Genomic DNA, 13154 nt, shown 5'->3' on the forward strand with positions numbered 1-13154 from the left:
TTCTGGGGTAGTTCACTTCCCCGTGCTGGGAACACAAATTCTTTGAATAACCTGACATCGCTTAACTAAAAAATCAGAAGAAAAACAAGTCACTAAGAGTACGGGATACCCATTAGGGTTTGGAAAGATCTTAGTGTCTTGCTGTCCAGAACACATCAACTGCCTTACCAGCAGCTTCCGTTTTGAAGGCCAAAGGAGGGCTTGGGGACTAGGCTGGCAGAGCTCTGTGTTCTCTTCCTGGTGACGGGGTTGGGGGATCAACATCAAACAAGCCAGCCTACCATTAGGGCTTTCAGGCCTTAAGATCCCCCCAGGAAAAGTTGAGCGGCATAGCAAACCAATAGTTACAGCTTATTTAAATTTCTACACAAGTTCCACACCAGATTCTGCTGCTTAGGAGCTTCTGAACATCAAGAGGCTTTATCTCTATCCTTTATCTTCATACCCAAGAAGGAAGTGGTGTAATGATTTTGGGGGAGAAAGGTATGCTCTTTTTCAGTTAATGGAAAACATTTTTATGTCTGAAAAAAACCCAAAGGTTTTAAGTTTCGCTTTTTGTTTAAATTTTTTAAATGTTTGTTTATTTTTAGAGAGTGTGTATGTGTTTGTGTGTATGTGTGAGAGAGAGCGAGTGAGCTCAAGCAGGGATGGGGGAGGGGCAGAGAGAAAGGGAGATACAGAATCCCAACTATCAGCACAGAGCCCCCACACAGGGCTCGAACTCACAGACTGTGAGATCATGACCTGAGCTGAAGTCAGACGCTTAACCAGCTGAGCCACCCAGGTACCCCCCAAAGGTTGTTCTTTAAAGGTACCTTGAGATTCATATACTAGTTGGCAATAAACTGGCTTAAACATAGAGTAAAGGAAAATCAACAAGTCTCTTGAAGGTCAAGTGCTAAGAGATTTCCCTCAGGAATCTGACAAGCCCAGGTCTTCTTTATCATTTAAAGAGCACGTCAGCATCCAAATCAAGAGTGCGCAAGTAAAGCTCTTAAGTTTTGCCACAGCTAAATTTTTGCCACATTAACTCCAAACCTAAGAACATGACTCCGCACACAACAAGAAATGACTTTAAGGAAATTGCTACCCCCAGACTGTCCTCTTTTCAGAGAAAAGATATTCAAGAAAGTGTGAAATAAATTCTTTTGGAAGGGCAATAAGGGAAACTGAGGTAAGTCTCCCCAAACTCCAAAGGTATCAAAGAAAGACAACTGGATTTTCTCTCAGAGAATAATGGATTGGTGGACTGGGGATTAGCCTTGGAATACCAACTTTTATATTTTATTAACTGACTTTGAAGATAAACATGCGGGGGGGGGGGGGGGGGGGGTGGGTGCCTGGGTGGTGCAGTCGGTTAAGCAGCCGACTCTTGATCTCAACTCATTATCTCAGTTTGTGAGTTCCAGCCCCACCTTGTGCTCTGTGTTGATGGTGTGGAGCCTGCTTGGGATTCTGTCTCTCCTCTGTGCCCCTCCCCCACGTGTGCTCACTCTTGCGTGCCTGCTCATACCTTCTCTCTCTCTCTCCATAATAAGTAAACTTAAAAAAAAAAATTAAGATAAACATGTAAGAAGAAGTCGTTCATTTGCCAAGTGACTTCTTACAAGTGAAAATACAATTCAGAAACAAGACTGAAAAATATTACAACCCACACTCCCTCGTGTTGATAATTATTACCATTACTTCTGGGTTACTGTTTATATTCAGATCATTCTGTGTAAATCCTTCAAATTCTTCCGTTTCTGAGTCAGTGTCCTCTATAAAAATTCTTCTTAGCTCTTCCGTGAAGTATTTAGAATGGAAACGCACATCCTGCTAAATTAAAAACACACATATGTCATAAAGGAAAAAGAACAGAGGTTACCAGGGGGGTTGGGGACAATGAGGAGTTGTTTAATGGGTAGAGTTTCTGTTTGAAATGATGAGAACGTTCTGGATAACAGATGACAGATGCACAACACTGTGCATGTACTTAATGGCACTTAGCATCTTGCTTGCAAGAAACTGGGCACTTGCCTGCACTTAAAAAATGGTGAAATGGTAAATTTCACATTAGGTATATTTTACCACAATAACAAAACATACATATACATACACGTTTGCTACAGCTTACGAAAACAGAATAATCTGAAACAGCTGAACAACTTGAAACGATAAACAGCATTATTTCAAAAAGTCAGAATGGCCAGGGGCTCCGTCAGCTTCTTGTGTGACTGGGGAGTGCTGATAGAATTCCTTTTCTCCCGCCAGGGCTGCCCATTGGGAAGGTCTGCTCACACAGAGCCAAACACGCACGGGAAGGAGCCATGAGGAGAAGGCCTGGCTCCCTCCCACATGCTGGCCTTCCTTCCTAGCAGCCATCCAAATCCACGTCCTCTGAGTTGGTGAGCATGCCTCCCTTCCAGAGAGGGCAAGTTTCTCTGCAGGAAAGGGCCAGCGCCTTTCACGCCCCTTCCCGCCCACGGCTTTGCTCCATCACCACCCACCGGAAGGGGTGATGGGAGCGTCAATCTTCCCAACTCCCAGGAAAGCCCCTCCTGCAGGAGACACAAGGCCAGCAACCTCCAAGAGGTATCAAGTGAGCAGACAGAAAGATGCTCTAAGACTTTTAAAAAGGAAAGACATTTTCCAATGACTCTTTCGGTCTTTAGAACCCATAAAAGGAAAAATACTCTCTAGCTCTCTAAATGGCTATCTTGAAAGAAAAGAGGGAAAAGACAGACCTGCAGTACAGAAAGGAGACCCACAAACCAGCCTTCTCCAAGTTGGCAACCAGGGCTGAAGTCCGTGTCCCCAGTTGCCTCTGACGTCTCTTCCTCCCACACCCGATATAGCAATGACCCCTCATCACACCACATTTAGTTGGGAGAATCTTGATCTCCCCCCACTGCCTCTCTCTGACTTTAATTATACACTTCTTCAGATCAGATAATCTCTGGAGAAAAATAGATATAATAGATGAGTGGAAAAACTTACAGGGGGAAAGAGAAAGAAATGCCTATATCCAGCATTTTTTTAAGCTTAAATGTCTCCTATGAATTATTACGGGTAATTGGAGTGAGTGTGCTTGGAGCTAAATTACTTTGTTCCTTTGTTGATAGCTATGGTGCAGCTGCTTGAAAAAAAAAAAAAAATACAAACACAAAAGGGAACTTTCTTTAAAGTGAAATTCAAATTGTGTTTAAGGAAGACCAAAGTCAACATTGCTACATACTGTGTGCAAGTTCATGCAGCTTCTCTCGGCTGGTTACCATGGATCGGGAAAGTGTGGGCTCAGGGTGGTGAAGCAACAGGCCTGGGTTTATTATTAAAAAGAATGGTGCATAGCTGGCTCCAAGGAAACCCACCGTGAACCTGCCACCTCCAAGGGTAGATAATATCCTGCTCACAGAGCCCTGAGCTGGCCTCTGCAGGCTGTGTTCGGGCAATGGGGTCTATGTGTACATTTATCATACACCCACAGTCCCTGCCTAGGGCCCAGAGAGAACAGGTCACATCCTAGAACAGCAAGTTTCAACCGTCTGGTCCTCTGGCTCTCTTTAGCCTTTGAGCTGGCCTCAGAGGGAAGTGGTCGGCCTGAGAGAAATCAATACCTTTGATGATGAGTTCTAACAGAGAAAAACAACTTAGCCACAGTCCTAAACCAAGGCCTCTGCTTTTCTTCTCCTTATTCCACAAGATATTAAAAAAACCCTGTTTGTTTTTTTTTTTTTTAACGTTTATTTATTTTTGAGACACAGAGAGACAGAGCATGAACGGGGGAGGGTCAGAGAGAGAGAGAGAGACACAGAATCTGAAACAGGCTCCAGGCTCTGAGCTGTCAGCACAGAGCCCGACGCGGGGCTCGAACTCACGGACCGTGAGATCATGACCTGAGCCGAAGTCGGACGCCCAACCGACTGAGCCACCCAGGTGCCCCAAAAAACCCTGTTTTTTAAGGGGAGTCTGTATGAAGTAAAATATCCACTCCACATTCTGGCTGCAATCCTGGTTACAACCCTCACACAGCTCTTGGTTCTGCAGCATGTGATCCTTTACAATCAATACCAGGCGGTATGTTCTGCATCTTGGTCACCTGTGTTTATGTACCACAATCAGGGATGTAACGAAGTAACAGATAAGAGGATCTAACAGAGTGCTTACATTTTTTATCTTGAAGCTCATGGGAGGTGAAGAAACAGACTGGAAAACGACGGGGGCCTGAACCAGTTAGACCAGCATCCCACCTCAATTCTAGCCAATGGGCGCTCATTCACCAACAGGGGCTGAGCCCAGAGAACATGAGGGAAGAAACAACACAAGTATGCAGTCCAAGCCAGGAAAGCTGGAAAGCATCGTTCAAACATTGCAGAGGTTACAATTTAGTGCGGAGTGAGACAGATCCACAAGTAACCATGATGAGGACCAGAGTTGTAAGGAAGATGCAACATGGCACACAGAAAGAAAGAAAACCCAGTAAAACTTCAGGAAGCAGCAGCATCTAGACTGGATCTGAACCGAGGTAGAGTCTAGAAAGCAGAGGACACGCAAGCAGAAGGCACAGCATGGACCAGCGTGTACAAAGGGCAGACCAGTGCACAGATGAGGGCGTCCACGCAGTTTTGTGTCTACGGCACCACGGAGGGGCAGGGAGAGGGAAGAGGCTGAGAGGTGATGCTCCCAGGTTTGAAACACCCCAGCTCAGACATTTTTCAGATGTGGGCGCTCAGACAAGTCACTTCACTGCCCTGAGCTTCAGTTTCATCCCCTGTGAGATAGGGATAATAACAAAACCCACGCTGTCCCAGGGAGGTACACGAATTAAATGCAATCTGTATGAAAAGCACACGGTCACGGGCCATCTAAGGCAACTGGCGACAGACTCGGCAGGGGTGGGCAGGACGGACAGGATGGGCAAGCTTGACGGCACAAAAGTAGCAGCAGTCACAGTATCAAAAGCAGCTGTTGTGGCTTTTTGTTTTAAATTTTGAGTGGAGCAGACACAGAATGTTACATTACCTCTAGGTGTACAATATTATACATTATGCTAGGCTCACAAGTGTAGCTACCATCTGTCAACATACAACTCCATTACAGTGTCACTGACTGTATTCCCTAAGCTGTGCCTTTTATTGCCCTGACTTATTAGCTCCAAAACTGGAAGCCTAGTTCTCCTTCTCCCCTTCACCCATTTTGCCCATCTCCCCAGTTCCCTCCTTGCTGACAACTTTGTTCTCTGTATTTATAGGTCTGATTTTGCTTTTTAATTCTTAGATCCACATGAGTGAAGTCATAGGGTATCTGTCTTTCTCAGTCTCACTTATCTCACTTAGCATGATACACTCTAGGTCCATCCATGTTGTTGCAAAAGGCAACTATCTCATCCTTTTTATGGCTGCATAATATTCCATCATATACATTTTTAGCATCTTCTTTATCCATTCTTCTTCTGATGGACACTTAGGCTGCTTCCCTATCTCATCATCAGGAAAATGCAAATCAAAACCACAATGAGGTGTCACCATACACCTCTCAGAATGGCCAACACAAAAAGACAAGAACTCAACTGTTGGTGAGGATGTGGAACCCTCATGCACTGTTGCTAGGAACGCAAACTGTTGCAGCCACTGTGGAAAAATAGTATGGAGGTTCCTAAAAAAATTAAAAATAGAAATACCATATGATCCACTAATTCCACTACTGGATATTTACCCAAAGAAAATTAAAATGCTAATTTGAAAGCCTTATGTTTACTGCAGCATTATTTACTGTAGCCAAGATATGGAAGCTGCTTTGTTTCTTAATGCCTACAGCACTCCTGGGCTCTAGACAAAGCCCATCACCCACACCCTGCACTGCTCAGAATGCCCCTCCTGGTGGATCTACAGGCTCTCCCCTCCCCCACTGCCTGACTGTGTTCAGATGGAGAGACTACTGGCTTCTGAATAAGGCCATGATCATGACCAGAGCTCAGTTCTGTAACTGAAGTAAAGGCTATGAGGACCCTGGGAGCCGAAGGGAGGAGAAAAGGGAAGGGATGAAGGACAGCAACATGGCAGAAGATTCAGAGACTCCTGCAAGGGAGCTGGGGAGATGGGAGAGGAGAAGGAGGGGTCAAGAACACCAAAGATAAGGATAGGAATGAGGAAGACAAAGGGACAACCAGGGAAGGGAAAATGGTGAGTGTGAGATCTCCCTTGATCAAGGCTGGTCCAACTGGCACTCAGGTTACATGTGGGGCTGGAGAGAAGGCAAGTCATTGAGAACTTGGAGGTAATGGCTGAAAGCAGGCCAACCCCTAGGTCACGAAAAGGAAAGGTCTGGACACAAAATCCTGAAGAACATCCACATATGGGGACAGGAAATAGAGATGACCACAAAGAATGAATGACGTGAGAGAGAGGAAGAAACCTGGAGAGTGGAAGCAGGTGGCTGGTGGGTCAAATGCTACGGAGACATCAAGGAAAGTGAGGACCACAGACACCAGGGAGGCTACTGAACCCGAGAAAGACCAGCTCCCACAGAGGCCACAACACACAGGCAGCCGAGTGACGAAGCAGGCACTACCCCTATGTAATTAACTGCTTCTCCTCCTGTACTTGCCCAGTTGAAGCAAGGCAGGTTTAATTTACAGCCTTTTAAGATAGGCTATGGTCCAGGGAGGATGATGAATTTTGAGAGCCACAATGAACTCCGAAGTAAGTGCCACAGAAGGCTAGCTATTTTGACTGGCCATGCTGCTGCTAAGGCACAATATAAACCTCCAGGAATCCAACTCTCAGAGAAATGCAACTTGTGTTTGCCAGAGATCTAAGTAATTAAAGAAAGAATAACGTTCTCCCCAGCACGTCCAGGAGTGAGGTGCCGGAAGAACCACACCGCAGGAGCACAGAAACACAAATGTCTCATGGTAACCACATGTTCCTGCACTGCAGTGTGGACTGTCGCTACATGGACCCAGCCCTCTCCTGCCAGCCATGTGGGAGCACTCAGAATACAGCCTCAACACAGGCTGCAGCCCTGAAGTTGCAAAGAAAATGGCTCAGATGTGAGGCCCCGTTTATTAAAAAAAAAAAAAAAAAAAAAATTACTGTACACAGAAAGGACTTAAAGAGTATAAGTGATGTAGGAATGCTCACCAGTTCTTGAAATATGAAGGCATAATGCTTCAAAAATGCTCAACCATCAACTGCTATCACCAATCTCAGACCACACTCAAAAAAATACCCAAACCAAGATCCAGGCTTCCAGAAGGCCACACCTGTCAGAAAAGGAAGCATCCGTACCTGTTTCCCTGGCTCCAGAGAGTCAAAACTATCACAGCTCTCCTCTGATGAGAAGGTTTCCATGGGAACATCATCTTGGAAACCGACAAACTCTTCATCATCACTGGGGGCGTTAAAGATGTCAGCCACTTCTTTAGGGATCTGTTTTGGATTCAAAAAAGAAGAAGGATAAAACCAGGGGCTGGGTTCACTTAGGGAAATTTTCTAGAGAGGAGTAGGAATTAGCATCTCCTAGCTCTATCAATCTGCCATGGTCGCCCAGAAGACCCCAGTAACCGAGCAAAATGTGCTTCAGTTGATACCTCAGGGCAACAAAAGAAGAGGGGGAACGGAGAACAAAACTGTTCTTTTTCAAATTCTAGAGATCTATCCCATATTACAGAGAATGTCAAGGCCATAGCTAGATAGATGCTGTTTTTGACCTCTTCACGAAAAAAATAAGGAAACCATCACTGGTTTCTGAGAAACCACAATCTATTTGTCTCCTACACTGGATCTGTCTTTAAATGTCATCCATGTAAAAAACATTACGTAAGATAATTACTAAGCTCCTCTTTTCTTCATTTCCACCTATAGCTCTTTAATCTTTCTGTTCCTTTTGTCATCTGCTGATTCAGATGTGAAAATTCACACAATAAAGTAAGCAGATTTACTCCTTTTCTATATTCTCAATCAAGTACTTCTAGAATTAATCCCAAGAGAATTTAAACCGTATTATGGGCAATTATCCCAAGAAAGAATGTTGTCAGCACACTTGATGTAACAAGTATGTATTTGCTGAGAGTTCCTGTTCGTATGTTGACTGCCTATTTGTTCCCAACTCGTGATTTTGAAAAAGTTCAAAGCCACAGGGAGGTGAAGGAACAGTACAAACATCCATATATTCTTCACCTGGAGCCCCATTTGCTTGTTTTCTCTTTCAACAAACATCAGGTGGAACCATAGGCATTAGCTAGTATTTCACTGTTTGTGACCTAGAAAAACAGCCATTTCGCATGAGCCAACTCAATCCATGTATATTCAAAGTAAGTTGCAGAAAACATACTAATTCACCCTAAAATACTTTAGCACACATCTCCCGAGCATAAAAACATTCTCCTATACAGCCCCAAAACTACAATCACACCTAAATAATATTAATTCCATAATATCATTTACTACAAGTTCATATTTAAATATCTACAACTGTCGCCAAAATGTCTTTAGTAATTTTGGGGGGACAAAGGGGATCCATTCAACCAGATATCGTGCATTGTCTTCGTTTTTTTAGGACACTGTTTTTCGTTGCTTTTCATACCACTGACATTATTTAAATAGCCTAGGACAACTGCCTTGTAGAATGTCATACATCCTGAGCTTATGTGATTGATTCCTGATATATTTAAGATAAATACTGTTGACGATTCTACACAGATGCAATGCAAAAAGAGGCACAAAAATATCAGGTTATCCCCTAATAATCAGTGTTTTTTTAACATAATTATAAAAATTTCCCAACATATTCTTAAGTAGGTAGAACGGTATAAGGAATACACACATGGACTCCCTAGCAATTATTTGCTCATGAATCAATTTGATTCATCTGTAGCTCTACTCAAATGCCCTCCTTCCAAATCATTTTGAAGCAACTGCAGACATAGTATCATTTCACCCAGTATCATGGGCAAATACAGTCTCTGTTCTAGGTTCTGTTAACTTATTTTTGTAACTCACAGTTCATTTGTATCATGATTTCAATAGGGTCCAAATACACATCAATAGGTCGCTTAATACTTTTCGCAGGTGTCCTTTTTTTTCTTTTGGTAACTTACTTTTGAACAAACTGGGTCATCTGATTGTAGAGTCTGCAAGAGTCTGGAAGGCTGAAGTTTTGTTTGTTTGTTGCAGCTGCAAGATGATATTTACCAGACTCCCCTGTCCCTGTGGATTTCCTGTGATTTGGTAGTTGAAGTTATAAGCTCAGCAGATTCAAGTTCACTTCTTTCTGGGAAGATGATGACTATTTTGTAGGCATTGCTGCTGCTTTATTCAGAAAGCACAACATGTCTGGCTGTCTGTTTTTTTAGTGGTGATGCTCTCTGATCAACAAGTGGGGGTAGGACGTGCCAGATTTCTCCTTAGCAAAAATACCTCTTCCCCTTTTTACTTAGTGAGAAATAAGTAGGGTGATAGTTGACATTCTGTGGATATCCTTCCCCTGATAACAATTCACTCAGTAGTTTCAGCAACCATTGGTAAGTCTTACCTGAATCAATTACTACACACTAGGGGTTGCAAAAAGGTCATTTTCAAATTTGATTCATCCTTTATATACTAGCTGGCACTCTTCTGGAACACAAGATTCTGTCTCTTGCTGTCGCCCCCTCTTTCCCCTTCTCTCCCTCCCATGTAGGTTCATGGAATTTTTTTTTATTCAACGTGTTATATAATCCACTACTGTCACCATTATTTCTGATGCTCAAATTGTCCTATTTGGCCACTAGGGGAGCTCCTTCAAGAGAGTTTCTATGTCCTTTTGACACAACCCTAATAGTCTGTGGGAACCTCTTTCCTTTGAGGCACAACTGTGCCAAGTGAGCCTTATACTTTCCCTGCCCAGACCTCGGATCAGCCATTTCTCCAAGGTGCACTGGCATTTAGAAATCAGATCTGAGGGGCGCCTGGGTGGCGCAGTCGGTTAAGCGTCCGACTTCAGCCAGGTCACGATCTCGCGGTCCGTGAGTTCGAGCCCCGCGTCAGGCTCTGGGCTGATGGCTCAGAGCCTGGAGCCTGTTTCCGATTCTGTGTCTCCCTCTCTCTCTGCCCCTCCCCTGTTCATGCTCTGTCTCTCTCTGTCCCAAAAATAAACAAACATTGAAAAAAAATTAAAAAAAAAAAAAAAAAAAAAAAAAGAAATCAGATCTGAGAACTCGGTGTGCTCCTTGCTGGTTAAGTTATCACTGCTTCTAAGCTCTTTGCCAGGACAGAGCAAGGATATTTTAAATATTCCAAATCACATGTTCATAATGACACCGTGAACTCAAATCCAGTACAGCAACTCCCCCATTATTATCTCCCTTCCCCCACAATGAAAACTCCAACTCTCAGGGCACCTGGGTGGCTCAGTTAAGCGTCCAACTCTTATTTTTGGCTCAGGTCATGGTCTCTGGATTTGTGAGTTCGAGCCCCGTGCAGAGCCTGCTCAGGATTCTCCCTCTCTCTGCCCCTCCCTTGCTCATGTTCTCATTGTCTCTCTCAAAAATAAATACTTAGAACTTTTTATTTAAAAAAACCTCCAACTCTCAGTATTTCTCATGTACGTACCCACTTGTTTTATCTACAACACACACAAAATAGTTTCCAACTTATACCACCAACACCACTACCAACAATAACCACCAATGACAATCGAGTTTCAGATTCCTTTGCAGTCCTTTGGATCCTTGGCATACAGTCCCACTACCTACTAGACCTCTGCCCTGAGATAACCTGCCCATCACTGAACTTGAGGATGCAAATGTACTTTACCTGTACTTCCCATTTCATCATATGAATATTAAAGAGGTGTCCTCAAGGCTGGAGATTTTCATAAAATAATATGTATTGCTACAAGACATTCTTATGTGAAACTGGCACTTAGAATTATTACAATAACTACGTCCGTGTGGAACCCTGAAATGGTCTCAGCATTCGGGCAGACACAGAAAGAGTTCTAGTAACAACAGCAAAACAAAAAACAAAACAAACAAAAAAAAAAACACTGCCACATTTATGCTGAGAAGCTCCTCACAAAGCCTGACATGGTTCTTGGCAGAAAAATTAAAACTTTTCTTCAGGAGGTAAATTTAACAGTATTTGGCACCCTTATCTTTCTTTTCAAAGATACTTTTGTTAAGCCATCACAACCAATACACCAAAAAAACACTTGTAACTGGAGAAGCATAAAGTGTGTTAGATTTTAGGGAGTTCAGTCCCTAAAGTGGCAATGAAGGATCGTGACTGGTTCCAGTTAGCTTCCGTTTGACTTACCACCGTTCTATGAATCAGAGAGCTCCGCTGGCTCAGAAGCCTATTTTGTTGTTGTTGTTAAATTCATTTATTTTGAGAGAGAGCTGGAGAGGGGCACGGAGAAGGGGAGAGAGAGAATCTCAAGCAGACTCCTCACTCAACTCTGAGTCCAACACGGGACTAGATCCCAGGAACCAGGAGATCATGACCTGGGCCGAAACTACGAGTCAGATGCTTAACCAAGTAAGCCACCTAGGTGCCCCCAGAAGCCGGTTTTAACATAAAAGGTGAAAGAAGGAAGCGCATCCCATGTAATGATTTAACAGAAGCATCCGTAAGGAATGGATAGGCTGGAAAGGCTGGCAATACGAGTAAATTTCTTCCGGCCACAACTGCATCAGCCCCGGGCTGTAGCGGCAGCACCCCCCAACCCTCGGCCCCCGCCCCATGCAAAGCCTATGTCGGCCCAATTCCTCCCTCTTCCTCTAAGACTTCTGCATCTGCTCCAGAGGTACCATTAGGGCACTGTAATTACCAATTGGGAACGAAAGGAAAGAACACGCTTTCAAAAAAGCAAACACCAGTAGGCATTCTTGGGGCATTCAGGGCTCTGTTTCTTGCTGCCTAACTTCAAAAGGCATGAAGAGTTTCAGTCACAAGCTCTAGGATTTAGCAAAAATCTTCATAAGATACTCAAGTGTCTTCAATAAAAAATGCTATTTAACAGACTCGACAAAGAAATCAAGATTTCTACGCAACACACCTGATAAAAGGTTCAAGGGGACATCCTTCCTATGTGTGACCAGTTCAGCAATGGAACACGACATCAGGCCCAAGGATTATCATCTTTCTGTGCAGCTTAGCAGCAATCCACTGACTGACAAGGATGCGGGGCACCCGGCACTCTCATAAGTGGGGGATGGAAATATCAAACGGTAGGGCCGCTTTGGAAAAACAATTTAGCAGCTTCTTATGAAATTAAACACTCTTAGCACATGATACAGCATTCCTGCTCCTAGGTGTTTACCCAAATGAGATGAAAACATAGGTTTGCAAAAAACTTGTAATCAGCAATTTTATTCCCAAACCCATAACAAATCCAAATCAGGTAGAAATGGATAAACAAAACGGGGGACAGAAATACCATGGAATACTGCCAGCAATAAAAAAAAAGTTACTGATAGACGCCATATGGATAAACCTCAAATGCATTAGGCCCAATGAAAAAGGCTACATATTGTCTGATTCCACTTATGTGACATTTTGGAAAAGGCAAAACTATAGAAACAGAACACAGATCAATGGCTGCCTGAGGCTAGAGGTCAGAGGAAACTTTTGAGAGATGATAAAATCAATTGTGGCAGTGATTACACAAAAATCCATAGAACTGAACAATAAAAACGATTAATTTCACTGTATATAAATTAAGCCTTAGGAAAAAGGAAGAAAATTATGTAGAAACAGTGTAGACCTACAGATTTCCTAGACTTGGATCCTAGCACATAGAATTAAGATTTGGTAAGAAGAACACCACACATCAATGGGGAAAAGATGATGTCAATCACTGATGATGGCAAAACTGCCTGTCTGAGAAGAGTAACCCGGTCCATTTTGCTTCTCTCTCGATACCACAAAGGAGAATATATGTAATGTGAACACACAGCTGGCCTCTGAATGGGGGAGACTTTAAGCACGCATGTTAAGCAGATCAAAATGGAAAAGAGGGCGCCCGGGTGGCTCTGTCTGTTGAGCATCCAACTCCTAATTTCAGCTCAGGTCATGATCCCAGGTCGTGGGTCCCAGAGCCCCACATCGGGCTCTGTGCTGAGAGTGGAGCCTACTTGGGATTCTCTCTCTCCCTCTGCCCCTCTCTCCTGCCGGTGTGCTCACTCTCTCTTT

General features: G+C 43.6%; 1 protein-coding gene across 5 annotated transcripts in view; it reads right to left on the minus strand.

Annotated features, from left to right (window-relative positions):
• CDCA7L (cell division cycle associated 7 like) overlaps positions 1-13154 on the minus strand; it is a 72067-nt gene that overhangs the window by 9828 nt on the left and 49085 nt on the right. For 4 of the 5 annotated variants that reach the window (XM_047849111.1, XM_047849110.1, XM_047849109.1 and 1 more), the window contains exons 2-3: positions 7269-7409; positions 1681-1818 (exon numbers count right to left, since the gene is read on the minus strand). In XM_047849111.1, coding sequence (XP_047705067.1) covers positions 1681-1818; positions 7269-7331 — 201 coding nt within the window. In that variant the 5' untranslated portion in view covers positions 7332-7409. The remainder of the gene's footprint in view (positions 1-1680; positions 1819-7268; positions 7410-13154) is intronic. The other variant, XM_047849108.1, reaches the window with a different exon arrangement.

This window comes from Prionailurus viverrinus, chromosome A2 (assembly GCF_022837055.1).
Source record: "Prionailurus viverrinus isolate Anna chromosome A2, UM_Priviv_1.0, whole genome shotgun sequence".
Classification (NCBI taxonomy): domain Eukaryota; kingdom Metazoa; phylum Chordata; class Mammalia; order Carnivora; family Felidae; genus Prionailurus; species Prionailurus viverrinus.